This window comes from Tinamus guttatus, unplaced genomic scaffold (genome assembly GCF_059628265.1).
Source record: "Tinamus guttatus ecotype Peru unplaced genomic scaffold, ASM5962826v1 Tinamus_guttatus_pri_ptg000314l, whole genome shotgun sequence".
In the NCBI taxonomy this organism is placed as follows: domain Eukaryota; kingdom Metazoa; phylum Chordata; class Aves; order Tinamiformes; family Tinamidae; genus Tinamus; species Tinamus guttatus.
In genome coordinates, this window is record NW_028288848.1 from 2,390,255 (window position 1) to 2,418,137 (window position 27,883).

Here is a 27,883-nt window from a genome sequence, read left to right on the forward strand (position 1 = left end):
GGTTACCTTCACCACGTGTTTCAGTGCAACCCGCTGCACGAACGCGTGCGCCCGCGGAAAGGGGCGCCCCGGCCCGCGGTGAAAAGCGCGGCGGGACGGGGGGCACCGGGAGGCTCCGCGGCAGGGCCGGGAGCGGCCCCAGCGCCGCCCGCGGGGAAGCGGCTCCGCGGCGGCACCGGCCACGACCCCCGCGCCGCAGAGAGGGCCCGGGCCGGGGGAGCCCCCGCGGCGCCTCCGCGCCCACGCTCACCTCCCAGCAGCTTGGGCACCTTCGCGATGCGGCCGGTCACCTCGGCCGTGAGCACGGCGAAGTCCTGCTCGTAGCTCTCGAAGTCGGAGGACATGATGACGACGGCGGCGCCCGGGACCCCCGGCCCCGCTCCGGCTTCAGCCCCGGTCTCAGCCCCGAGACGCAGCCGGGCGCCCGCGGCGGCTCCACTTCCGCGTTGCGCCACGCGCAAAGGCGCTCCCCGCCGCCACACGCCTCAGCACGGGTTCCGCCACCGCTCTGCACAGGAAGAGACGCCCCACGGGCGCCCTACAACACGCGGCGGCGGCAGCAGCGCTACCATCCCTGCCGCCACCTTCCCCTCCCGCCTTTAACGGGAGCGCGGGGCTGCCTTCCTTCCCGTGAAGCGGCAGCGGGAGCAGTTTCTGAAGGAGCCCTATTAGCGGCGGCTGTGCCGGCGCGGACCGGAAGTGGCGGCGGCGCGGGGCCCCGCGATGGCAGCGCCCGGGCCCGGCGGGCGCCGCGGCCGCTGCTGAGGGGCTGCCGGCCCCGCCGCTGCCGCCGCCGCTCGCGGGGGCTCCCGCCGCGGCGCCCGCCGGCCCCGCAGGCGCGGCGGTGGCGGCGGCGATGCGGGCGCTGCGCGGGGCGCGGCGGCTCTGCCACTGGGGGCCGCTGGTGGCGCTGGCCGTGGTGGCCGTGTGCTCGGGCACGGCGCTGGCCGACGCCGCGCTCTGGTACTGGCCGCTCGACACGGCCGGCGGCGGCCTCCACTTCCTCGTGCTGCTCAACTGGACCGTCATGATCCTCTACAACTACTTCAGCGCCATGTTCGCCGGGCCCGGATACGTCCCGCTGGGCTGGGCGCCGGTAAGGGCGGCCGGGGGGCTCGGCCGCCTCCTTCCCGCCGCGTCGGGGCGGCTTCGAGCGCCGCGGGCTTCCCGCGTGCGGCAGAGCCGAGTGCGGCGGGCGGGCCGGCAGATCGCGCGTTTCGCGTGTGTGCGGCGGAGCCTCCCCGGCCAGCTCGGCAATAACCCCGCGAAAGGCCGCGAGGGACCCCGGCGCCGGCGGCTCTCGAGGCGGCACCGAGCGGGCTGCGAGGACGGGAAGGAGGGACCGCGTCCCCGCTCGGGAGCGGCTCGGCCGGCTCTGCTACCTGGCGTGGGCACAAGGGGCATAAACACGCGAGCCCGAACGCTGCGTGGGAGAGAAGGGGCCGAGCAGGAGTGCGGCGGGCCCGGCTGCGCGCTGGCGCCTGGCCCGGTTTTCCTTCAGTCCGCAGCAGGCCCGGACTGGCAGCTCCTCGCCCTCCTGAGCGGGGCCCCAGGCACGCGAGGTCCGGTCTGCTTTTGTTTTCAATAAAAATAGCAAAATGCCCCGTGCTGTTTACTCGCAGAAACTAACAGTGGAAGCTTGTTTGTGCAAAGTCACCCTCCTCCATGGAGGATTTTTTTATTGCTTTTAACAGTGAGAGATGGCTGTATTGATAACCAGAAGTGCTGAGGGTTTGGGTTTTTTTCCTTCATGCTACCTACAATTAAATGGAGTGGGACTGTGAATCACTCCCCATCAAAGTAAAGCAGGGCTGCATTAGGTTAAGGGAGCATTAAGATATGTTCTGCTCGTTGACTCGTGTATTTCTGTCTAATATGCCTGTTTTTGTGTTCAAAGGAAAAATCTCAGGATTGCATGTATCTCCAATACTGTAAAGTGTGCCAGGCTTACAAGGCACCACGTTCACACCACTGTCGAAAATGTAACAGGTAGTGTCTCTGTTTGGAACTACTTTATATCCGTACGTAAAGCGGCTTTTAATCTGTTGTTAACTTGGGGGTTTTAATGGGAGAGGAAGGTGCAGGAAGATGTTGAGTGAACTGATGTGCCTTTGGGGTCAGTTCAGAAAGTTTGGGCCATGTTATATTTTGATCTTCCAACAGGCTTGTGAGCTAAAGGATGTTTTTATTATAAAAAGCTGCACTTGAATCTAGCATAGCTTGAAAAAAAGCCACTTTAGCAGTCTGCAGTCCTGATCGTGGTTGACTGGGCAGGATTATCCCATCTAAAGGAATATGCAACATCAAAAGGGTGTAGTAACATAAACATTCGTTTATTGTCTCTATAAATACAAGCTCCACAGTTGTTCTTTTGGGAAGTAGAGAGTGAAACTGTAGACCAGTGATGTAATTTAGCTGCATCATCCTGAGATTTTAAATTAGACTCCTTCCATTGATGAGTAATCTGTTTCCTTTTTACATGGTTCTAAGGAGTTATCATTGAAAATGATAACAGATTGTAATGATTCTCTTTGTAATAGCAAGTTCTTTTAGTAATTTACTATTTGAAAGTTAAAATGGAGGAAGTTGTAGCACAACTCCCTAAAATCGATTATTGGAATAATTTGAAGTTTCTGCCTTCTGAGATGTAGCCAATATGCATTCCTAGCCTGTTGCAGTTCTGTAAAATAGTAACTTAAACTGCTGCAGAAAATCCTTTATGCTATGGCAAGTTTCAGTGTGTGAAATCACACTTTCTTTTTTCTGTAAGTCTTACATCCACTTTCTGCAAGTAGTCCTCAATAGATTTGATGTTTCCATTAGTTTCTTTAGTCCTTTTCATTTAGCTAAATTAGATGCAATTAGAACTCAGGAGATAAAGTATAGGAGAGCCTAATCTCTTTGACCTGGGAGGTGAATAAGGAGATCTCCAGCAACATAGTAACAGTTACACTTTCGTGTTCTTCTGATGCAGCTTTGGACGTAACCAAATACTGTAGCTTCCCAATGAGAAGCAAGGATTCAGAAAGATGAATTTTTTCATCATGGCTATTTCTTGCTATGATCTTGGGTTATATAATGGAGATATTCTCATTTAATGATTCTAGGATCTTTAAAGACAGTTCAGATAAGTTTAAATAAATGAACAACCATAGCATTGTAAATAGTGAAATGTCCTTTCCTTTGAGCTTTTTGAAAAACTTCATCAATGTCCTTGATGTGAATCAATGTTTGTTATTCCCAGGTGTGTCATGAAGATGGATCACCATTGTCCTTGGATCAACAACTGTTGTGGATACCAGAATCATGCATCTTTCACTCTCTTCCTCCTGTTAGCTCCACTGGGATGCATTCATGCCTCTTTCGTTTTTGTTATGACAATGTACACTCAGCTTTATAACAGAGTAAGGAAACAGTTAAATGCTTGAAATATTCCTTAAGCCAGATGAGTAATTTCTTTTTGGAAATAGAGAGTGATTTTCTTCCCGGGAAGGAAGCAAGTAGAGTTATTTCCTGTTGTTTCAACATGTGCTCTCAGCTCTGCTCTCCACAATTTGAGAAGCCTGTTCGTTAATTGGAGAAGGTCTCAGAAAAAGATTTTTTTTCATTTTCTTTTTTCCTGTTGCTTGTCATAATCACTGGGAGGTTTCCTAGAACTTGGCATTAACTGAAGACAGTTTTTGGGTAGCACTTTTACAGAGACATGAAATCTTTTCCTGTGTTTTTGCTTCATACAAGCTGGCCACTGTTTATTTCTGGCACACAAGGTGGATTCTATTTATTTCCTTTCCCCTGCCACATATTTAGAATTGTATTCCTTTTTTAAGGAAAAAAAAAGTCAATTATTTCTGGAACCAAAAATAATTTATGCTGAGTTCATTTTAAAATTAGAAATTTTAGTTGAAGCAACTATGGGCAAAACTTGCTTTGGAATACATCCCTCCACAGATTTATGGTTAAGATTCTGAGCTTTGATTTCAGCCTTTATGGCTGCAGTGAAAAGCTTGGAAGATGCTGAGTTTAACACATGAAAGGTGTGTGCTGAACATGCAGAACGATGTGGCTGAGACCCTCTATCTGCAAAAGCTTTTGGAGGAAAACCTGGAGTATTTCCATTGAAAATGGATACTGTGCTGTGCACACAATTTCCGTATGAAAGAACTGAAAGCTTTTGCTAATGCGCCATGGTGAAGATTTTGCGGCATATTTTAGGTCTAGCTTGTGGTAAAGTATGCAAGAAAATGATTTTGATTAAGTCTTTATCTAGAAAAGACCTACATCTAGCAAATAATGTGTTTCTGAAGAGGAACACTTTTCTGAGTGTATTTTTTCTGTAACTATTCCACTTAAACTATAAATCAGAGGTCAGGCACTACCTTCAGAGTCCTGTTTCTTATTGGTAATTTATTTTGTTTCAGTAACTGAAATATTCCAAAGCTGAATGATTATATTTTCCTTTCATAGATATCTTTTGGGTGGAGTTCTGTTAAAATTGACATGAGTGCAGCCAAAAGAGACCCTCGACCTATTATTCCCTTTGGACTGTCTGCATTTGCTGCATCTTTATTTGCCTTAGGACTGGCATTAGGAACAACTATTGCCGTTGGTATGTTGTTCATTATCCAGGTAAGTGTCTGGATTCCTTTACAAAGAAGAGAAAAGCTATAGGTTGTGTTTAATGTATTATTAATAACAGCTGTGGAGCAGGAACAGAATTCAGAATTGAGCTGGGATCAGTTGTTTAGAGTTTATGTTGCTATGTAATTTTATCAGTTTTTCATCCCCCTTTCTCCTACTTTCACCATTGTTACCGTAATTGTTTTTTTCTGGGATAACTTGGAGCAGAAATTCTAACAGACAGAGAAAATGAGATAGACTCTTGTTCTAATCAATTCTCCAATAAATTCTGTTTGGAGAAAAGCAAATCACTCACTTTCTCTGGACTTCAATATCCCTGCCCCTGGAAAAGAGGAATAATTCAATATTTGAAATGCCCCCACGTTTCAAATGTGAGAGATATTTGTGAGGAAATAAAAATATAAATTTTAAGCCTAAACTGAAATATTGTGTGATAATTTATCATACGTGTACAGTTCTAAAGGGTGATGTCAGCATATATCTGTGCTGTCTTAATTTTGAATATTATGTTTTAATTAAGCATATAACAGTTGCTTCAAAGCAGCTGAAAAAAGTACTTTGTTAAATGAAACTTTGTTTGCCTAGCTGATGGGTTGATGTGGAGAGTTAATGCTATTATCATCCAACACTTATTCTAGATGAAAGTCATCTTGACAAATAAAACTTCAATCGAATCCTGGATTGAAGAAAAGGTAAGCTTTCACTACAGTGTTTCTGCACCATATTGTTTCAAGGCTAGCCTCAAAATTTATGAACTATTTATTTTGCCTGTCTGGATTTAAGCCGATGTTATTTCACTATCACTTCAATTCACTGTTGACATAGGACCTACAACCAGCTTGCTGGTTGCAGTCTCTGAATTTTACTGAAATAAACAAGAAAACTTTATCCATTTAAAGAATTTCTCTTCTATGTTTATTGTTTGTGGCATTAAGGATGATCCTAATAAATATATCTTACATAAATATTTGCTTATCTACTTGGAATATGTGGCATTTTTAGCATGCTCATATATTTAATTTTCCAGTTCTAGATACCATATTTTGGCTCAGAGTTTTTCATGTTTCATATTCTTCTGTCTGATTAAACTTGGAAGGATGTTCCATTTTGAAGCCTTATAAAACAATGTGATATGTAGTATTTTCTCCTTTAAATTTCTCCTTAAAAATCTATATCCCTTCAGAGGTTTCACAAGCAATATGGCAAAGCAGCAGAAGCTAAGTTTAGAGGAAGCAAAAGATATGGAATCGTGTGTGGGATTTTTTTTTAAGTGCAAAACATAGATTATTAGTATGTCCCCTTGAAGATTGAAAAGGACACAATACATAAATGTTTACTAAAAACTACCCTATTGGAACAAATGAATCCTCTTCCTTGACTGCTCCACTAGATGTCACTGGTACGAAATGAATGAGAAGTTTGTGTGGCAACATAGAAGCAAGTAGAAGATTCAGAGTGTTCCTATGTACAGCAGTCCTTGAAGGGGAATAGACCCTACTGATGATAAACATTCCCCATCCATAATCAAAGAACTCTGAGTTGTGGAAGCCTTTGTACATAATCTTGAGAAATAGTCAGGCATCAGCCTTTCTAAACACCATAAAATTAAGGTAGCGCTCAGAGCAAACTGGTCAGTAGTATACCTGGTGTCTCACTAGAATGAACAAACAACAAAATCCAACAGAACCAAAAATAACAGTGTGTGTGGAGCACATAAAACCAGGCATGTGTCTGAATGCCATTGATGCTAGGTAGTTTTAAAAGCCTGAGTTAGGATGGAAGGAGTAGACTGTTCTTGCAGAAAAATGTTTGCCTCCTTAGGGACTCCTGCAGTGCCTCCAACCCTTGGCATTCCAAACATTTGCTGTTCAGTAGGATATGTTGAAGGATATATTTGGTGAACTATATTTCTTTACTATTCTTAGGCCAAAGACAGAATCCAATACTACCAAACGGGTGAGATCTTTATTTTTCCTTATGACACGGGAAGTAAATGGAAGAACTTCAAGCAAGTGTTTACATGGTCTGGGGTTCCCGAGGGAGATGGCCTGGACTGGCCGGTGAGAGAAGGCTGTCATCAGTACAGTCTGACGGTAACTGTCCCCCAAGGATACCTCAAGTTATTCCTCCCCACTATCCAGTTGTCTCTCTGCCTTTGCAGAAATATGCCTAGTTTTTAAATAACTCAAAATAAGCTTGGCTAGTAGCCCATATATATCAGAAAAAGGAATTCTGACATTTTTTTCTCTTTTTGGATAGGCCATGTATGTATGTTTTTGTGTGTGCTTTTAAAGGCTGAATATGTTCCCCTATGTTTGCTTAGTGGTTTCAATGCCCGCTTTCATTTCGTGTTGAGTGCTCAAGTGTTCTTAAGCAAAACACTGACTAAATTCCTGTTTATTATATTTGTAGATAGAGCAACTGAAACAGAAAGCAGACAAGCGAGTAAGAAGTGTAAGTGTTTGATTTAGTGACCTAAAATGTTACTTTGAAATTTTTATATAAATAAATATAAGTAACTATTGATATATTTTTTTCTTGTCATAGCTATAAATCTAGCAATGAAGTAAGGACTCTTTTTCCACAAAGCATGCTGCAGTCCCTTTTTAATTAAAAACTTAATATGTAGTTTCTTTGTATTTGCTTCTTGTTTTCCAGATGATAAGAAATGTGATAATAATGGAATGGAGAGTAGATTAGAAGAGAAATAAAGATGACTGTGCTTCATTTTTAAAGAGTTGAGAATTTAGGGTCCCCTTATGAAGTTGCCGTTATGCCCAGATATAATGGTACACTTAAACTGATTTTGGTATGAAACTGCCAGCAGGTTTGTAGCTCAGTGCACTAACATGTTGCCATGTTCTGTTCCAACTGGCAGGTGCGGTATCAAGCAGTAGAAGACTACAGTGGTGTCTGCTGCCCTGTGACGAAAGGTGTTAAAACATTCTTCACAACACCGTGCACTGAAGAACCTAGAATTGCCCTGAGTAAAGGGGATCTGATTTTAGCCACAAGAGGCTTAAAGTTAGTGATTCTGCATACCTTTATGTTTGGTTAACAGAAATATTGAGATCAGTTCTGGCATCTAATTACCTATTGCACTTTCTTCTTCAGACACTGGATGTATGGGGAGAAGATTCTCGACTCAGCTGCTGATGGTATGAAGCAGATCCTTTCATTTATTCTGTTGAAAATTACAAGCAAATTAGCTATAGTTGCCTTTTGATAGAAATGTGACAACATCACGTGTTTCATTCTCAGAAAGTAGAATGGCTTTATTGGCATTAGCCCCTTTCCTCTCCTAAAACAAACCCACAGTTTTTACTATTTATTTCACTAGATCTTTTATAAATAATAATCATGAAATAATTCTGTTAAGCTGTATAGTAGTATTCTGTTAAATGGGGGTGGAGGAGATTTCCTGATATTCCAGGAAGGAACTCTAAGGAGGTTACTGTTGACTTTTTTTTTTTTTTTTTGACTTTTTTTTTTTTTTTGCTATTGATATTTAAATAGTGGTAATTTGTAAACAATTTCAGATTTTCTAACTAAACAGCCCATGTATAGAGCAAAGGCTTGGGATTACTTTATTTGTGTATATGCCTTAAAAACTAAAAAGCTTTATGTTTTTGGTTTGGGGTTGATTGCAGAGATTTTCAGCATTCACTGACTAGGCTAACAACTGTGGGTGTCAGAGACTTCTGGTGGTCTGCAGAGAGACACAGTCATACCCATCTCCTCTGAATGCTTCACATTTTCACCTGAGCCCTTGCCCATTCAGGTTTTAGCTAAAATTTTAGCTTCCAGACTTTCCATTAAAGATGTATTTGGTTCCACTGTCTCTGCCAAATAATTGAGAATTCATTGCCCATACATACTTTGTCAGCAAGGAAGGGCTAGGTAGTCACAGCAAAGTATGCATGATTTTCATGGGAGGACTGAGACCTCCACTGCCTAGGAATATTCAACAGCTCTTTCTTGGGGCACTTTTTAAAGATACCAAATCTAGACAAGTCATTGAAATAAATAAGGATGTTAGTAGTTTGTATTCAAAGGTTATGTTGTTTAATGAGAAGACTATCAGGAAGTATCTGTGTTTTTTAATATACAGGTGAATTGTGTGGGTGGGCAATAGGATATGAACTGAAAGATTGGATTAGATTTCAAAATAACATAGAAGTTTGGAGATGTGGACTTGGAAAATTGGATGGGATTTGATAAGAATTTATAGAAAAATGCTATAAATAGGCAGGATTAACTAATTGCAGTAAATACAACATGGAAAATGTAATGATTAAGCACCAATTCTTCAGATGAAAAATACAGTGGGTCAGGATTTGACCATGAGTCAACACTCTAGCAAAAAAAAAAAAAAAAAAAAAAAAAAAAAAAAAAGACAATACAGGTATCTAGCTTCCCAGGTGCATCAGGCAAATCCTACTGAGTATTGACAAAGGCACAGCTGAAATATTGCCAAAGTAATAATAGTTGTTAGTACAGTTCAAGAAAGAGGAGGATCAGCTGGAGGGGCTTGAGAGGAAAACGCGAAGAATATGATCAGAGTATAAGAAAATACAACCTATGTGGAAAAGTTGAAAGAATTGGGATGACTGAGCTGTATAGGATAAAGCAATAGGAGAAAGCAGGTTTATGTGCCAAATAATCATCAGCTGCGTTAAAGCCTAATGTAGAGAAGGTTTTATTTGCTTCCTGTGATATGTTGAAGAGGATTTGTGAACATAAAGAAAGAAAGATTCAGATCAGATATTGGGAAAGACTTTCTAACAGGGAATGTAGAGCACTTGGTGGTGGGGTGGAAATAGAGATATCTGAAAAGAAGCTACATAATGGGAGAGACTCCATGCAACTCCAGGTAAAGGTGTTAAGATATTTTGTCTCGGAGAAGAAAATAATTTAGGTGACCTCTTTATGGTTCTTCCAGTTCTGTGTTTTTCCTCTGTAGTGGGTTTTGTTCCAAGTTAATGCAACTTTTCATGTCTTAAGGTGGAATAAGAGAACGAGGCTGGTTCCCTAGGAAATGTGTGGAAAAATGCCAATATGACTCTGAAATGGATCAACCAATGGATGGAGAGAAGAAAACCAGATAGCCTTCTATTTTTTTTTTAAAGTGATGGAAATTTTATCTTTATACCACAATCCTTTACTTGAAACTTTCTGTATATTACTTTACACTTAGACAACGAATATGTTAAGACAGGGTTTTCTTTTTGTCGCAGCTGAAAGGGTTGGATATATCTGTGCCATGATTTGCATACTTTTTCAACAATAAATAATTGAAGAAGCCATTCAGTGGATTGCCTTCAAGATGCAACTTTTTTTCATCCCAAATCAAGTTTCTTTTTGCTGTTTAAATTTCACTTTATCGTATACCAAAATCATATTTTAGTCTTTCCACAACAGCATCAGACTGTGATATGTGCTGTTTATCTTTCGTATTTTACTTTCTCTGAAGTTGCCCCTAAAAACGATAAAATAAACCTCTAATTCAAATTCACAATAAGATTTGTTACCTGTGACTTTTAATGATGTGACTTGTCCACTTCAAATAAATGATACACATTCATATTCACTTGTGGATTTGATTGTTCATAGAGCTACAATAACTTTTTTTAGGCATGGAAATGTGAACAGAGTGGGAAATAAAGAATTTACTGTGCTAAGTTTTTCTAAAGGCAGAAAGAATTCAGCTCTTGTTCCAAAAATGGTGCTCTCAATGCCAGAGAGTTGTAGCCAGATACATCTCTGCTCCCTTTGAAATCTGATCACAGATTTGAGAGACTAAAGATCTTGGTCATGATCTATCTTAGAGTCAAAGACAGCAATAGACCCAAGACTGAAAACTTCTGTTAGATAGGCCCCAAAAAGTGATTAACACCTTTCCTAAATTATTTTTATTTGACATCTGACATGGATCAGTAAGTAGAAGTCTTTAATACAGTTAATAAGGAACAGTTTATATAAACTGTTTATATAAATACAGTTTAATAAGTTCTGTGTATAAACTGATAACTTCCTAAAATAATCCTTTCAAATGCTGCAGGTGCTCTTGGTCTCTCTATTAGGCTAATTGAATATCATATGTTAAGAGTTCTTGCCACTGATTTGTTTGAAAAATGCCTTACATCTGGGAGCATGCCTAAGAGATTTGCCTCAGAAGCACACGTACAAGCTGAAAAGAATGCTGAAGTACATGCATTATTTTTGCCATACTTTTGTCTTGTTTAACCATTCCAGTTTTTCTGAAGCAACAGCTACAGTCTTACCTCTCCTGTGTTTTGTAGCATACACCACTGATGTCTATAAGTAGCAGCACCTGGGTATATAGCCTTTAAAGGCCTTGAAGAAGGAGGACAAGCTCTTTTTTCACGGCAGCTGTACCACAGCATGAAATGTTAAGAGAGACCATCTCTACAAAACTCATTTTTAATGCTAGTAGAAAACTTTTTCTTCTCTGTCAGTCTGTATTTTTCTTTTCTCCCATCCCCCTCCCTGTTTTTCTTGGAGAAACTGCTTAGCTCATTAAGGAAAGAAGCAGGTTGATTTGACATAGCTGGTCTTTGTTGCACAATGATTCATCAGGGCATTCTGTTTATATTTTCTTTTAGGTTGTTCAAGTCACAAGAGAAGCCAGGCCACAATGCAGTAGGAAGCAAGTGTCATTTTCACACAGTAATTAGGTCTATTAAATTACATCTTTTGCCTTTCCCTGAGGGAAGAATTGCTCTTTGTACTTAAAACCCCATCTTTTCCATCTTCTGACAGTAAGTCTTGACTTGCAGTGTTAAGAGAGGACTAGCTCAGGCTCCAAGAGGCTGAAAAGTAAAGGTACCTGCATGCTGAATTTGAACTTTCTCTCCTTTTTAAAGAAAAAGAAGGAAAAAGGCTAACAAGAATTAGCCTTTTGCTTGTCATACAGATGGGTTTTGCACCAAATGAAACTGAATCTGATGTAGATAAGGGGTAGAGGGGGAAAACACAATACTGATTACTGTAAATAGACACCTCCGTCTTTCTGTGCAGCCACTCAATCAACAAGAATTTCACTTTCTACTGGTCTGCCCTAGATTTGGCCTCCAAAACCTGAGAAGTTGCTGCTTGGCCAAGCCAGTGACACTGCCAGCTCCTTCAGCTCTTAGAAGCATTGAATTGTTACAGTTGGAAAAGACCTTCAAGAACATGAAGTCAAACTGTAAATCCATCACCCCCCTGCCTGCTAAACCCTGTCCTGAGTACCTCATCTACACATTTCATTAAAACTGCCAGGCATGGTAACTCCACCACTTCCCTGGGCAGCCTGTTTCAATGCTTCACCACTCTTTCCATGCAGAATTCTTTTTCCTAACATCTAATCTGAATCTCACCTACGACAACTTGAGGAAGTAGCCAGATTACCATACAAGACTGTCCAAAAGGCCAGCCTTGGCATCCTCTTGTCTGGAAGCTCTGAGGTGGTCACTATTAGAAGAAGAAATAGGTGATAGAAGGTTTCTCTCCTTCCTTATCCAAAAGGTTTCTGATATTAATTCAAATCTGTTAAGAATTAAGCAAGTTGTAAGCTCCTGCTAGAGTTGAAACATCCCCTGTAGAGTTGAGGCGCACATTGCAAAGCATCCATCAGGAGAAAATGTTAAAATCCTCAGGCCAGGAAGCCTAGATGTGTGGGTTATTTAGTTTTTGCAATTAAGTTTCTTAACTACTGCATTAGAGACTGTTTCCAGAGCTTCTTTGAGAGCACTGATTTAAATAATTTCATTAAAGATGAATTAAGACTCAGTACTTCCTTCCAAGCACATCCTCTCTGGATTGGGAGCATAAGAGAATAACCAGAAATTAAATTGCAGAAGTCATACTATATAGATGGAAAGAAAATTAGCTAAATTTTTATCTCGGGCACAGTTCTTACGCTTTGGGGAGTAATTCAGGCAATCTAATTTTTGATATAGTACATAAGGGAGCTATTTCCAATTTGTTAAGGAAGTTATCACCATTCATGTTAAATGCATGTGTCTTAGATGAATAATCTTGATAGACACTAATTAATCAGTTAGCTTGCACATCTGTACTGCTGCCCAAATGGATCATCTCATAATGGACAACTGTTGGATTAGTCTAAAGTAGAAAAACAGATTTGATCTAAGCTCCCATCCTCTATCATAGGAAAAGAGTTACAGAGATCTGAACTTCATACTACATACAGTCATCCTTATCTCAGATCTCACTTCATTTAGCAGTCTTTCAATCTTGCTGTAGCTTTCTCCAGTTCTCAAGGAGTATCCAGACATCATTTTCCTATTACTTCTTTGCATCCTGCCTAGATCATTCCTGCTTTCCCTTTAGAGCTATACTCCAGTAGCAGTTCACAGGGTAGAAACAGCACCTAAGAGGCAAGTTTCAGTCTACTTCACACCTTTGGCTTCCTGTTCAGCCATTACCCCTTCAACTGCATCTTTGTAGCACCTACGAGCAGATCCCACAGATCTGAAAAATTTACAGCACTTACTTACTTACCAGCCATAAAAAGAGGTTTAATCTACAATGAAGAGCAAATCATGATCTGAGATTTAGGCATTTCTATAGAGAGAGATTTAGATTCTCTGTGTAGAGATTTAGGCAATCTATAACCTTTAAGGTATAAACCTAATTTGCCATTAATTTGATTAGTTAGGCAGTGCCAAATAAGAATGCTAAGGTACTCAACAGTATTTTGCCTTGCAGTTAAACATCCTTCAAGCATACATGCTGACTGAGCTTTTCAAAAGACACAGAGAGCACTCAGCACACATAAGGAGTTCTCAAACTGAACTTTATTAAGCCTCGTACCTTAGTTTATGTGGCAGGCTGAGCTGGACTAGTGCAATCTATGCTGCAGGCTGTGGTACAAACTGCCCTGCTACAAGAACATGAAAGCTGACTACAGTTGCCAGACAAGATGTTACCCCATTTTACTGCCATACGGTTTGAGCTGCAGCCAAGCAATGACAGTGCAGGAAACAAGTTAAATGCAGCTAATTCAGAGCCTCTATAGAAGGCTATCTATTAAGCAGGCTGCAGGAAGTCTACAGGTGATAAAATTCTGCTTGGAGTAGAGAAACAGTCACTCATGCAGGTTTTTGTTCAATTTTGCAGTTAAAATTTATTGCATCCTCAGTTCTTAGGAATCACAACTGAAGTTTTCCAGTGATCTGACTCAAAGCCCATATGCTGTTATGAATTTATGGCTGCCACTGCATTTGAGAACATCATGCACAGAAAAACTGATCCAATGCATATCACACATCAAGTATAATGTTTGCTTGCAACACTTGCATTTTATAAACCTGCTGATGTCAGACTACTCACACTTCAGTTAAACCTATGCTGTATAGTCCAGGGCTAGGAGCAGAAAGTTCACTTCTTTGTTTGCTGAGTAGACATTAACTCCCTGTTCACACTGTAACAGCCTGAATTGAGACAGGCACATTGAGAAGGCTATGCCATCCTCAGTGGGAACTGGAGTCTTAGTGTTATCTTCCCTCCCCCTTATGCAAACATATAACTGCATGGAAGAGGTTAGTATGTGATTGCAGATCAGTCTTTTGGTCAGATTGGAGTTTTTGGTTGGAATAGGAAAATAAGTTTTGCTTTTGACAACAGGAAGAAGTGCATACAGCTGCCTTGTAAAGGCTGAGGCTCTTCGGCATTTGCGCTTGCTTCAGTCGCAGTCCAAGAAACACTGAAGTTAAGGATTTGCCTAGACATCCGATTCTTAGTCCTGCAAGATGTGGACGTGGCCAGTAGTCAGTTACACCATAACCATCTTCTCTAAAGGTCATTTTTCCCAAGTTAATACCAGAAGCAATACATTTAAGTTGTCCTTGCTCCCCTTCATTCAGGCTTGTGTTCACCATAAGTGATGTAATGGCACAGATTTGTTTGGACACTCCATGAAATTTAATAAGACACTTATTCCTGAATACTTGAGTAGAGAGCATCAATTTGGTTCTTGAAGAATTTAACAACCTCTCCCCGCTTTGCCTTCAGAGTTGGTGTCAAGAGTCCATTTTCTACAGAGAACATCTCTGTGTGGATGTACAGATCTTTAACCTACGTGGAAGGGAAATAACAAGAATGTGACATAACTGCTTACAGCACAAACAAAATGGTTCTTCCCAGGTCCCCTGAGCTCAATGCAAGGACTTACTCATTCTCATTACTCCAGTAAATAAGGAGTTCCCTTAATTACCTAATCCAGTAAGGATATCCTAAGGATAGGCTGGAACTACCAGACAGCTCCTAGGGCTCATGGGGAATCTACAGTCAATCCTACAGCAATTGTTACTGTTGCCCTACGGCCGTGGTTTGGTCAGTGCTCCACTGCCTGCTGCCACTGGGCAACTTTCTTAGGTCCAAGCCTGGCACTAATAGTATGACATCAATAACGATAGTAATGGAGACTCCCCAGCCATAGTAGCAGTGCAAGCACTAGTGAGCCAGGTTTGGAAGTACTCACTTGTTCAAAGGATTTAAGGCCGCCTTGTCTCCCCAGTTTGACTAGATCTTCTAAAATGGCTTTCTTCAGTGCCTAGAAGAGATGCATAGTTCAACGGGAGCAGCGGCTGAAGATCCTACCTGATGCCCAATCAGTGAAAACTCAGGATGGCAAAATGATGTGCGTATTTCAACATTCAACAGTTCTCACATTGAAGCCACTGCTAGGTCCCCACTGAGTTCTTTTCAGAGGAAAAGAATCAGTAGTAGCCCTTGAAGCCTCAAGGGACACCTATACTTCCCCAGCTCCTACTTTAAGGCTGCTTGCATTACTCACTCAGCTTTACATCAGTTTGATTTAATAAATAAATAAATGAGGTTGAAGCATTACAAGACTGGGCTTCAGAATTAAGATACTCCTGCAGCCCACTTAAAAGGTAAGACCACTCACTGGATTTTTGCAGATATCTTCATAGGAACCTTTTATTCCAAGTTTTGATGCAAAATCTGGAAGCGTCTCAGGATCAGGAACCACAATGCCTACTAGAGAGGACTGAAAACAAGTGGAAGTAGTCATGTTTAGACAAGGATGAGGCAGCTAAAATTATTGTGATAATGTGCGGGAAAAATTGGTAAAGAATAATATTTACATACGTCCATGTCTACTTCCCTATCCTTTTCCATGGTTTGGAAAGTGGCTATAAGGACTATCTTAACTTCAATTACTGATGTCATAAGTTAAGATTTAAGTTTCAGATTAAGTTAAACTACTGTTTATGTCTGTTACTTGTGCTGGCTTTTGTGTGGCTTAAGGACTAAGGACTGAAATCTACAAAAACACATAGACCCAACCTGACATACTGATCCCATACAAGTATGTAACTAGCCTTAACATGACTTTCAAATTCATGTTGAGATCTCGTGTTCTGAGGTATCCAGAGCAAAGGCTGAAGACAGCCCAGGAGGTCTGAAAGAAGGCTTCCATAAGCATGGCTTTCATGGGAACAGATCTCATTCAAGGACACTTCTATGCATTTACTTCTACCTGATCCAGAACTCAGTTTGGGAGAAATCTTACATGCTTGCACTTAACATTGCTTACCCTCAGGCTCTCCCCATGCACAAAGACTTGGGCTACAGGAGCACTTTGGATATAGATGTTTTCTATCTTCTCTGGAGCAATATATTCTCCTTGTGCAAGTTTAAATATATTCTTCTTCCTATCAATGATCTTCAGTGTTCCATTCTAGAAGTAGAAGATGGATAGCCATTAGTTTAAAGTCCTTGTCTTGCTTCTGCTGGAAGCATGACTAGACAGCTCCTTTACTCTCCTCTGACACAGGATGAGAGACCACATTCATTCTGCCTGATCTTAGTGGAAGTGGCATTCTTAACTACTGGCCAAGCAGATGTTATTTGAAACCTTGCAAGCTGATTGCTCTTTGGAACTTTGCCTGGGGTTATATGGTAGCTGATTTAACAAAATCCTAGGATCCACTTTTCAGACTACTGTACACTAGTCCACGATTCAAATACAAGAGATGATATGTATTAAATTCGTACTCACTGGCATCCATTTCCCTATGTCTCCGGTGTGGAGCCAGCCATCTTTGTCAATTGCTTCGGCTGTTTTCTCAGGGTCTTTCAGATAACCCTTGAACACATTTGTTCCTTTAATGCAAACCTGCAGCAAGCACAGAACACTATTAGTTACCCAGTCTTATGTTTTAGTATTTCCTGGTACACGAAAGAAATGGTACCTACCTCGCCTTCATTATTAGAAGAGAAATAGTTCATTTCCTCTACATCATCCAGCTTTACGATATTACAAGCTAGAGGGGTTCCCACATGTCCTGAGGGAAAAAAGAAAACAAGATAATTAAGTTTGGTGGCAGAGCACTGGAACAGGCTGCCCAGAGAGGTTGTGGAGTCTCCTTCTCTGGAGATCTTCAAACCCGCTTGGACACAGTCCTGTGCCACGTGCTCTAGGTGACCCTGCGTGTGCAGGGGGGTTGGACTAGATGACCTCTAAAGGTCCCTTCCAACCTTAAGCATTCTATGATTCTATGATTTTATATAAAGTTACAAAGAATTGGTTTTGAAGTGGGATGGGAGAACCCTGCTGTCCTCTGCATATGGAAGACTTGAGCAATATGAGATACTTCATGGTCATATTCACAGCTTTAGGAAGAACTGGTACTGTTTAGAGGGGCCAGGCACCAAATACACAAGAACCACTATTGTAATGCCATTTTCAGATACTTTCTGTGTGTTAAGTGGAAGCTAAGCTTCGATGTTTTGAACCATTTATTGGTCTAACCGGGCATACTGGTCATGTGCCACACTTGCCCTCACAAAACTCCATCATTATTCCCTGGTTTTCATTTCTATTTTATACTCATGAACTGTAATATCTGTTTTGATAGTTAAAGAGCCTAAAGCCTTAAAGCTCTTTGAAAAAAAGTCATCTCCTCATCTACAGTCCTACAGATGCACCTTGCTTGTGCAACTGTAGTAGACAAGTTCTAGGCTGACTGAGATCACTTTACACCAGAGCTCTTCATCTACTTGAAGCCAGTATTTTGGTGCCCTGTTATACATACAGGTGTGACTGTTGACACTCAGGATCATTTTGAGGGAGGTTAAATACCAGGATTTATTTTTCATTGACGTTAAAAAAAAAAAAAAACACGTAAGCATGAGTGCCACTTTCCATTGGCAGTTGTGGGAGAGTGAGTCTCAAATTGCAATACCTGCTGTCCAGTCTCCAGGCGTTGAGACAGTGCATCCAGCTGAGCATTCAGTCTGACCATAAGCTTCAAAGATCTGTATGAGAAAGTATGAGTATCCTGCGAACACCGAGTCCTTGGTACACAAGCACTCACTCAACTATGCCCAAGCACAAGTTTTTTTAGGAATGAAATTAAGACCATCACAGGCTTCTTTTTAGTGTGATCAGATATCCTTAAAGTTTACCTTGTTCTCCAAATTCTGTTCTGTGGTGGGACCTGCTGACTGTCAGGGTAAGCTGCAAAGGTCAGAGCAACTACCTGACTTGCTGCTGTAATTACATGTTCTCTTTTCTGCTGCTCAATTCCCTTGCCTAGGGCCTCCAGGATATTTTCAGTGGTTTAGTCTGAAGCCAGTTAGCCATGCAGGGTTTGTTCCTGATACAATTAACTTGGACTAAGTAGTCTGAAAACACTGGAGACCCTGACTGCAACCTCTCCAGCAACAAGCCGGGCTAGATTACAAGTTGTATCATTAATTATATCCAAATAAGTGACTATTAAGCTGTAGTTTAGAGAAGAAGAAAAAAAAAAGAAAAGTCAGCTCACCTGGCAACCCAATGCTGCTCTGAGAAATGACAGGACAGTAGGAGATATGGGAGCTGCAGCTGTTACCATCATACGTACTTGTCCACCCATTGTTTCCTGCAAGAGGATTAAAAGCCATCAGATCCTCCAGGATGACATTGGCTGGGTTGCTTACACATGGGAGGACATACCTGAACTTTTTTGAAGATTAGCTGATCCCAAATGCTGTTATTTCGAATTATGCCCTGCTTCACTTCAGCCATCTTCATAGCCACAGCAAAATTTAACAGCAATTTCTTCATTGGGCTCTTTGCACCACTTTGTACCTGCCGGAAAATTGAATCGTGGGTTTAACTCAAATCTGTACCTTGAGTTTTTGAAGGCACCATCTCTTACTTTGATAAATTATAATTGATCTTCACTACTGTCATGTTCTAGGACATGAACAAAGGGGAAATATTAATTTGTGATCTCTAGCTTTGCATTTACTTAATTTTTATTCTGAAAGTAAACAAATTTTTGTCTCTGAACAGCAACAGATCTCATTCAGTCATGGCTGGATACGCTGTTCTTGTACTAGAGGTCAATTACTGAGAAAGGATTTTAAAGATTTCCTTCTGCTAAGGAGTGATTAATCTAGAAGGGTTGTTATGCATTCAATTGCAGTTTGAAGTTACATTCTTGCTTAAATGCATGAATTTGAAGATAATTTAGCTAAAAATTTCTCACCTACCTTGTCATATATTCTATTAAGCAGTCTTGGTACAACTGGAAATAGTGTTGGCTTCAAGGTTTTCATGTCATCTGTTAGAAACTTGATGTCTCCTTGGAAGAAGCCTACTTTCCCTCCACAGCAGTAGATTACCGTCTAAAAATTAAACAGACCTTAGTCAAGAACAATTCCTACCTTCACATTAGCACTAATGATTTGCCTATGGAAGGCAGCATGATTTCCAGTGCCCATTAGTAGGAAAGGTCTTGCTGTTTGAGGTTTTGACTATATTTTGACCTACGAGTGTTCAAACACATTGACTAAGCACTGACGTGAAACCTTGATTGAGAGTCCATGAGTGCCACAAGAAAAAAAATCATGTTATATTTGAAGAGTTTGATTTAACGCATTTGTGCAAGGGTTGTTCTATTTTGATATCTCAAACATCTGGAAATGTCAGCAACTACAAGATAACAGAAGAACTGAACAGCTTGACAAAGGATAAGACATGACACAATCTGTTTTAACTACCAGATCAGGAATTGGGGTTAAGGACCATTACATGTAGAAGAGTTGATCCAACCACAAAGTTGCTAACACTTCCTGTAGAAAGGAGCTCTGAGAGCTGAGATTTTTTTTTTTTTTTCCAGTTCTGCTCTGCATTTTAGCAAGTGCATCTTCAGCACTCTTGGAACATGCTGGAAGAAGTGCATTAATTGGAAGAGTAGAAGTGGAGCTTAGGAAATAAACTGGCAGCATGACAGAGCCCAGCAGAGTACACAGTGCAGAACATATAAACATTCACATCCTCTGAAAGCTTAAATCTGTGGCTCTTAAACTGCTGCCACTTCACGTGCTAGCTTTCTCTGTACTTTAGATTAAGCACTGGATGCTTGCAGACTTCTTAGGGCATCAAGGAGGCTGGACTGAACATCATAGCAACTCAGCAGCTGTTTCTTGTCACAGTAACTAGATATTAATTGGTCAGCTTAGACGTTTTATTTTATGTAGGTAGTACTGGTTGCTAGGTATGAATTATCACGAGTGTTATTATCAGCTAGTCTGTACATATAAAAATCTTCTACAGAAACGTAGTAGCATGTGCACAGTCTACTTACCTGCACAATTCTCTCAAACATGTGAGCCAAAGGAAGATAGGACACAGAAATATCCGAACTTGTACACTCAAATGTATTCTACATGGGAAAGAAACAGATATTTGTCAGCAGTCCATATATCTTCTCAAGTTATTCTTAAGTAGAAAGTGAATGAATCTTGGATAGGAGTACTTTGAAACAGCTGTTTTTAAATGACTGAAACAACTCAGTCCCTTCTATCTTTTTTCAAAACTTGAAACTGAGTTAGTGAAAGATGAGACAAAATACTAGGTCAGCAGTAGTTTCACATTTTGGAAAGATTTGAAATAGGGTAGTTTAGCATGCTTGGCATAAGTTCTGACTCATTCTAGAATAATTTTTAAAGTCAAAATAAGTTACTTGCAGTTATCTTTTCTCATGGAAATATGTACACTTAAGAAAGCATGAGTTTCCTGGAAGTGAACGGTTTGCAGAAAATGCCTGTATTAAAGCCATTTTAGTTGCTCTGAATGACAACCCGGAGATCACCTTCAGCAGTGGCTTACCTCTGTGCATTTAAGGAAGGCAGAAGCATTTGCAACAATATTTTCATGTGTCAGCATTGCTCCTTTAGGGTTACCTTTGGACAGATTGAGGAAAGTCAGCTGTGGCTATGAGTGCATATACTACTACATTCTCATGTTTTGCTTGGTTCAGTCAGTTTGACGAGAACGATCTTAGTATGTGTTGTCCCAAGAGTTCAGAAATACCCCACATCTTGTTCACTTTCAGCTATAGATATTATCTAAATAGACTGTCTAGAAATTGCAGAGTGATTAGGAATAGCATAGAGAATGATGGAACAAGACCTTTATGTAGAGAAGATCAGCACATAGATAAACAGCCAAGGTATTTAATGAAATGACTTCCCTCTATTTTTCAGAAGGTAAGACAGAGCAAGCATGGACTAGAATTTATCAATTCTTCTCTCGAAGAAGCTTTTTCTTTAGTGCACTAGTTCTGCAGTGACAGCATCCCAAACAGAAGCACAGTGATAACTCTACACAATAGAAGGTTCCAATTTACTTTGTTACATTTTATGTTGTTAAGTGTTTCCTTTTCTCTGCTGGAAAGCAAGTTCTTCCAGCTCAGGGAGCTTATTTTAATGGGTAAGCCTCAACATGCATTTTCTTACCTGTGGTTCCACTGGTGAAACACACAATGCAAAGATCTTCAGGCTTAGGAGGCTACAAGAGAGAAGCAACATGAAGTCAGAATCTATAGATTGTTACAGTGTCTCTCAGAACACACATTTTAGAAAGGGTTATGAATCTGGCATGCCAACCAGGAGTCATCTGGGATGAGAAAGACAAGATTAAAACAGTCCTGCCAACCTCCTCTGCTACCAATGTGGCAAAGTTCTTTTCAAAGATCAGTTTTTGCACATTTAGAACTGTTCCATAGGGATACTTACAATTGGTTCTCTTATGTTGTTTCTTCCCAGCTCCTGTATTAGAGAAAACACAGATTAATAATTGTAACCAAAAATGCAACAGAAGTTGTTTTCACTTTGACTCTTACTTTATGTTCTTAGTTCCTTCTTCAGAGAGAGGAGATAGTCTTTGTGCATTTAGTGCACACACAGCTTGGAAAAATGAACTCTGCTTGGGGTTGTAAAAAGCAGGAATTTTGATGTGCAGAAAGTGATCAGGGCTACTTAAGGAGTTCAGACATTTTAATTAGAGATATTTTATTTAATGTAGGCCAAATCTCTTATTTATGGTCCAATCTGGCAGATTAAAATTAGCATTAGGATTTCAAAGCAGCCAGTTATTTGCATTTGAAGTTTTAATTAAATTATTTTTATCCTGTTACAACTAAACCTATGGAATTCTTCAGGTTGCTGCACACTGAGTGCCCACAATGCACAAACACAACAGCGGTCAATTGCCAGATCCCTGCAAGTCCACTCAGCTAAATATATAAAGTTTCAAAAAGACTGTTCCTCAAGATCTCAGATTCAGTATGATTGCTGGATAATGTGAAAAGTGCCATTGTGGTCAGAAAAGCTTCACATGTCTATCTGGCAAAGCAATATCAAGCAGAAGCCATCAGTCACCTACCTCAACTTCCTGCAGCGCTAGGATTTCAACTCCTATTTGTGCTCCTCTGTCCTTGAGCTCTTTATCAAACAGATTCATGAGAATGATAGTCTTCAAACACGTGGTCAATCCTTGCTCACAGTTTTTAAGCAAGACCTGTGCCTTCTCAGGAGTGTCGCATATGACTGTGGTTATGCCAGCTACAGAAAAGAAATTACATTTCAGAAGTCTGTTCAGGGGACACAGGACGCTAAAGGTAGCATATACATTTAAAACATAGCATTTGCTTCTTATAGGGTGAGCTTCAGCCTATGCATTTGTTTGTATGGATTCAGTGGCTGGCTTGATGGTGCTAAAAAGATTCCTACCAGGTCAGCTGAGCTTATAGCTAGAGCCCTTTTTTTTTTTTTCTCCCCCCCGTGAAGGCAGGTCTTTGTGTTGAAGAACTAAATAAGAAAATATTTAAGTCACAGTCAGATATTTCATCTTTCAGCATTGCTATAAAAGTTCAGAATTGTTCACATTAATAATTTAGTTATAACCATCTTCATAAAATTTAAGGAAATATAGATCTGCTTGAAGTTGGTAGCTAGAATTTAGGAGTTGATACTTCAGTTTTCCTGCATTTTCAGGAGACTTGCTCAGAATTACAAAACCATTCCCCAGCAAGACAACAGAGGATCTGCATTTGGCTGAACATGCTGGTTCTTCATTAATCTAATCACAGCTGTGTGATTAATTAGTCCCTAAAAAGCATCAGTCCCAGGCAAAAACTATTAGCAAGATTTACCCCCATGACTGTGGAGGTGATTCTGCTTGGCAAATGCTATTTATAGGTAGGATCCTAGGTAGTTGGGATAGTAGTAGATTTTTTTTTTCCTTGATCTTCTCTTGGACTAGAAGAGGAATTTTGAAGACACATTCAAGATCCCTTACCAACTTCCTCCATGAGGGCATGCAAACTGTTAGTTTTGTAGAACCACAGACTAGATAGATTTAGACATACACCTTCCCTCCACCCTTCTTTCACCCCCTGCCCCCAACCCCTGCAGCATGGTCCACATAACCTAACAGGCCATTATTAAGCTTGTACTCAAAGACAGCAAGAGGTATAGGAAGTTCACTGCCTCCTTCCAGAAACTGAACAATGTCCTCAGCAGAACAGCTTTACAGCTTTATGAAGGGTCCGTAAAACTAGAAGAGCAGCAAGGGCAAAGCTAGTTTAAGTTAGATGAAACACCTTTGAATTTCAGCCTTCTCAGAACAGAACATCTTACAGAAATCATCACTGAAGAACTTGTTAAAGTCAACATTTACCTTTGTCAACAATATATACAATGGCCTCTGGCCCCAGAGTGTCGTAGAGTGGAACAGCAACCAGTGAGTAAGTGTAGCAGGCATACTCCGAAATGATCCACTGAAGACAAAAAACAGTCATTCTAAGAAAAAACTAGCAGCTCCCAGGACAAGATTACCTAGAGACTTTGTGCAACTGAACTAGCCTGCAACAACTGGGCTAACTGAACTGATGATGCACATGTCAGGGGCTGGGTCTCTGTAAGGAACAGGTCGTTGGGACTCCTATAGCAGTCAGAACTCAAGACAATCATTGCTGTATGGTAACTGGCAGGATATATTCAGTTATTACTAAGGGAAATAGGAGGGGAAAAGCCATTTGTGATTGTTCCTAAAGTGGCCTCACACTATTTAAAAAGCAAATTGAACAGATCCCAAGTGACTAGACCCTCCTCTCCCTCCCAGATACCCAAATATTTTCCTTCTTGCTTACCTCAGGCCTATTCTGAGCAAAAATACCAATAAACTGGTTTGATGATGGGTTACATCCTTTCTGCAGAAGCCCTGATCCCAGGTATTCAGCTCTATCCAAAACCTGTAGGAAAGTATTTTCTCTTTAGTATTGCAAGGCAGCATCCTAAATGAAGTCATCTATTAATAGCAAAACTTACCTGTTTATATGTTAGCCATTGATAAGGTTGATTGGGTTTTCTGTAGCCCAAACAGGCACCATTTCCTAATGGAACAGTTCAGAAAAGTAGCTGTAAAGCTCAATACCAAAGTTGCATGGCACTTAAACACGATACCAATTTTCAGTCAGATTCCTAGCTAACGTCATGGAATATGGCAGTGATGTGTTCATAATTAAGAAGTCTACCCAAATCAAAACAGCAAGATTGTTGGCTTCATCCTTATGAGCAATATTTCAAGACCTGGTGATATTTTCTCATTTTACAACCCATCTGAATTTGAATTCAAGCTATCATATTTCCGTGCATAGGGCCTGGGCCTATGAAGTTACACAGACAGCAGCTCCTACCTGTTGTGAACAGGCAGTAATTCACCTTAAAACTCACATCTTAACCTTCTAATGCTTGCTCTGGAGCAGTTTGCCAACTGATAATATTTCCAAATTAGTGGAAAAAATGGGGTCACTTGTCATTCAAACATACCAAGGTAAAGGAAAGCTTTTACTAGCTTGAAAAACAAGATGCAGATGGAAAAACCTTGGAACCACTTGATTTACTTGTGTGATAAGTCAGCACTAGCAGCTACAAAACTTACTAGAAACATGCAGTCCTCTTCGGAAGATTTCATACAGAGTTTTAGCATCTTCATAGTAATAAGAAAGCAAGTTGTTATCTGCCAAGATGGCACCTCTTCTGGCTCCTCCCTAGAGACAGAACATAGTTATGTATTAGCACACAACAAATGCAGTACTACTTGTTAGTCAACCACTCTCCCAGCAATTTCCTTTAAAACATTTTAATAGCACTGGATTGTTACGGAAGTCTCATGTTCCTTCCCGATTTCAGTCTGTCAGGTCACACAGAGGAGCTTTGTAGCTGGACTAGATTAGTATTCAATTACAGATTAGAGATCTTGACTAAGTGTTATCACTTGCCTACTTTCATTAACTCTAGCATCTTAGTGCAGCATCAGCCTCAATGTTGACCACTCAAAGTACTAAAATAAAGGACTAAAAAGAGTGGTGGCTGAGAATACCTGGTAAAAAGCACATCTGGGTTTGACAAGAGGCACTGCATCTTATTCTGTTAATATCTTAAAGACTTCCTTTCTCTCCCTGTAAAGAAAAGCCATACAACTGGGAAAGAAAGTTGAACATATCAGACAGGAAAGTTCCCACTGATACTTGGAGTCAGGAATAGATCAGTGTCCAGAGCAAGTTGCTCAAAAATGGTCCATCCCTACAAACAGAATAAGCATTACCTCAATTCCTACTGACTGCTTGTTTAAGTCAACAGGAGGCAGAACAGGTTTGGGCCTGCTGATCACCCACAGGAGGATGACAGCTCCAAACACAACAAGGCTGTACAACGCTGGTGTGGGGAGCGGTGAGAACAAGACTTGAAGTATCCAGATCATCGTGCTGGGTCACAGCAGCCAGAGTTGGATCTGAGACAAACAGGAGATTCAGCAGACAGTTAGAAGCACTTGACCTGCAAGTCATCATTATTTAGTTTCTTAAGAAAAACTAAGTATAATTTCAGGAGTTTGCTCCTAGGCACAGCACAGTAATGAAGCAAGATTATGCAATGCTTTATGCCCCCTAAGAGATCTCAAGTTACCTGTCTCTGTAAACCTTAATCCATTCTGTACCCACACACACACACACACAATTAAAAAAAAAAAAAAAAAAACTGCACTCTCCAAGTCAGGCCAGGAACAGAAGATGTAAAATCCTTCCATTCAAAAGTCTATCACCCATATCAGGTTTATAGCTTTAGTTGTCAAGTCTACTTTGGGGGGGGAAAAAAAAAAAAAAAGTAGTAAACTATTTCCCAAGTTATGTTTAGCTAAACGGTACAGTTTACAGTTCAGTGAAATGAACAGCAAAAGCAAAAAAGCCCTCAAGGTTATAGCTGTCCAACAGGAAGGGTATTCCTGGACTATATATAGGTGTAACAAATGGGTAAAAGTCTGCAGAATTATAGTATCTACATGATCAGCTGCCCTTATTGGGAGGAAGATCTGTGCTGGACAAGCCTTTCAGTTAGGCACTGACTACGTGTTCAGTGTGAGATACAAGTCAAAACTCTAGAAGATAATTTGCACTAGGGAATGGTGACCTAGAAGCCAATGCATGCAACAGAAGTCTAGCTGGGAAATACCAAAGCTATTCTGCTGCTTCTACCATTCAGATACTCCTCCTTGAGGGTCAGGGAAGCAAAAACTGAGAATGCAGGATGAGAGAGATCCTACATCTTATAAACAGAAATTATGCTTGTCTGTATCTCTTGTTCCCTTACAAAGAGGTATTTTAACTTCCAAGATGTACTCTTACGTTTATGGTCAAGGCATAACCACATTTGTTCTAGATGAATTCACATATCACACCAATTTATCTTTGCCGAGTATCTACATAGGTATGTAGGGCATAATACACATGACACTTTCAAAGGACATGATTATTCACCTTGCAAATTCCTATATGCAGGATCAAGGGAATCCAAACAACAGATAATACTTCAGCCAGCACCTAATTCCCTTCACGTGAAAAATACCAGGCATTCTGGAGCAACAAAACCCAGTCATCCCTTAACTACAGCACCAAGAAACTAAAAGGTGTTTTCCAAACAGTGAGCAAATTCGGCCAGGTGCCTAAGTCAGAATGTGGGTCTCTGAGCCCAGACTGACCAGAGTTACCTCACCCATATCAGGCTTAAAATTTTGGTTCTCAATTCACAGCGGCCATGCCAAGCAGTCTCCTGTACAGCAGATCAAGGCATGCTTTGCCTGCTGAGCAGCTGGATAAGAAAGGAAGCTCATCACCTCCAGCATGCCAAAGACATGCCATCTGTTCATCTGATCAGTAGGAACTCCCTAGACCCCTTTCCCACTCTTAAGTCCCAGTCAGTGTGTCCTTCTGGTCTCATACTTTGACAGTTCTCCCCAAAAATAGTGCTACAGCAAGAAACATAGGAACGGCTGCATTGTAACTCTGCATTGGCTGAACTTCAGTCACTGCGTATATCACACCTAAAAGTGTGAGCCTATTATTTCTATAACTTATTTCCACATTCTTCCTCATCCTTTACCAACTTGGCTTGGAGAAAAATCTCCTGAACCCTGATCTGTTGATCAAGTTTATACTCTGAGCAGAGCCTCCTAGCAGTCTGTTCTAGTACGAATGTTTGAAAGACTAAGGTTTAAGGTGAATTTGGCAATCACTTGCCTTACATAATTTATACATTTGGCCTTGTAACCTATTACTGGAGTAGTCTGTAAGCAGCTATATAGAGGCGATTAAACAGTACCTGTTTTATGATGTGATTTACTGAACTAGACACTGAGCTCCTCCTGCCAAAGTTAGATCTGTTCAACTGCTTAGTCCTTTGTTATCATGGACAAGACACCTTTTATAGCATCTGCATCTCCACTCTCCAACATGAGGAGGAGCTGTATATAAAACATTATCCTTTTAACTCAAGGACCAACTAGATCCAAGTGATACAGCAAACCATATTTGAACTATTGTACACTGTAAGCATGGCTTGTTGCCAATCGGCAAAA

General features: G+C 40.9%; 3 protein-coding genes across 7 annotated transcripts in view; 1 reads left to right on the forward strand and 2 right to left on the reverse strand.

Annotated features, from left to right (window-relative positions):
* Positions 1-380, reverse strand: part of VTI1A (vesicle transport through interaction with t-SNAREs 1A) — a 256,720-nt gene extending 256,340 nt beyond the window's left edge. For all 5 annotated transcript variants that reach the window (XM_088528627.1, XM_088528629.1, XM_088528626.1 and 2 more), the window contains exon 1: positions 251-380. In XM_088528627.1, the coding sequence (XP_088384753.1) occupies positions 251-344 (94 nt within the window). In that variant the 5' untranslated portion in view covers positions 345-380. The remainder of the gene's footprint in view (positions 1-250) is intronic.
* A 467-nt stretch (positions 381-847) lies between these two features.
* Positions 848-10,224, forward strand: ZDHHC6 (zDHHC palmitoyltransferase 6). Its single transcript, XM_088528599.1, has 10 exons — positions 848-1,096; positions 1,898-1,989; positions 3,245-3,404; positions 4,465-4,626; positions 5,277-5,330; positions 6,564-6,731; positions 7,051-7,092; positions 7,517-7,662; positions 7,753-7,796; positions 9,643-10,224. The coding sequence occupies exons 1-10, from the start codon at positions 857-859 to the stop codon at positions 9,744-9,746; spliced, it is 1,212 nt and encodes a 403-aa protein (XP_088384725.1). The 5' UTR covers positions 848-856; the 3' UTR covers positions 9,747-10,224.
* Positions 10,225-14,214: 3,990 nt separating this feature from the next.
* On the reverse strand, positions 14,215-25,958 carry ACSL5 (acyl-CoA synthetase long chain family member 5). Its single transcript, XM_010223203.2, has 20 exons — positions 25,580-25,958; positions 24,914-25,022; positions 24,301-24,365; positions 24,123-24,224; positions 23,651-23,750; positions 22,355-22,533; positions 21,706-21,738; positions 21,427-21,478; positions 20,798-20,871; positions 20,274-20,351; positions 19,177-19,311; positions 18,635-18,769; positions 18,465-18,560; positions 17,880-17,952; positions 16,891-16,979; positions 16,694-16,810; positions 16,229-16,372; positions 15,578-15,679; positions 15,149-15,220; positions 14,215-14,742 (listed from the first exon to the last, which is right to left on the reverse strand). The coding sequence occupies exons 1-20, from the start codon at positions 25,733-25,735 to the stop codon at positions 14,602-14,604; spliced, it is 2,052 nt and encodes a 683-aa protein (XP_010221505.2). The 5' UTR covers positions 25,736-25,958; the 3' UTR covers positions 14,215-14,601.
* Positions 25,959-27,883: the final 1,925 nt, after the last annotated feature.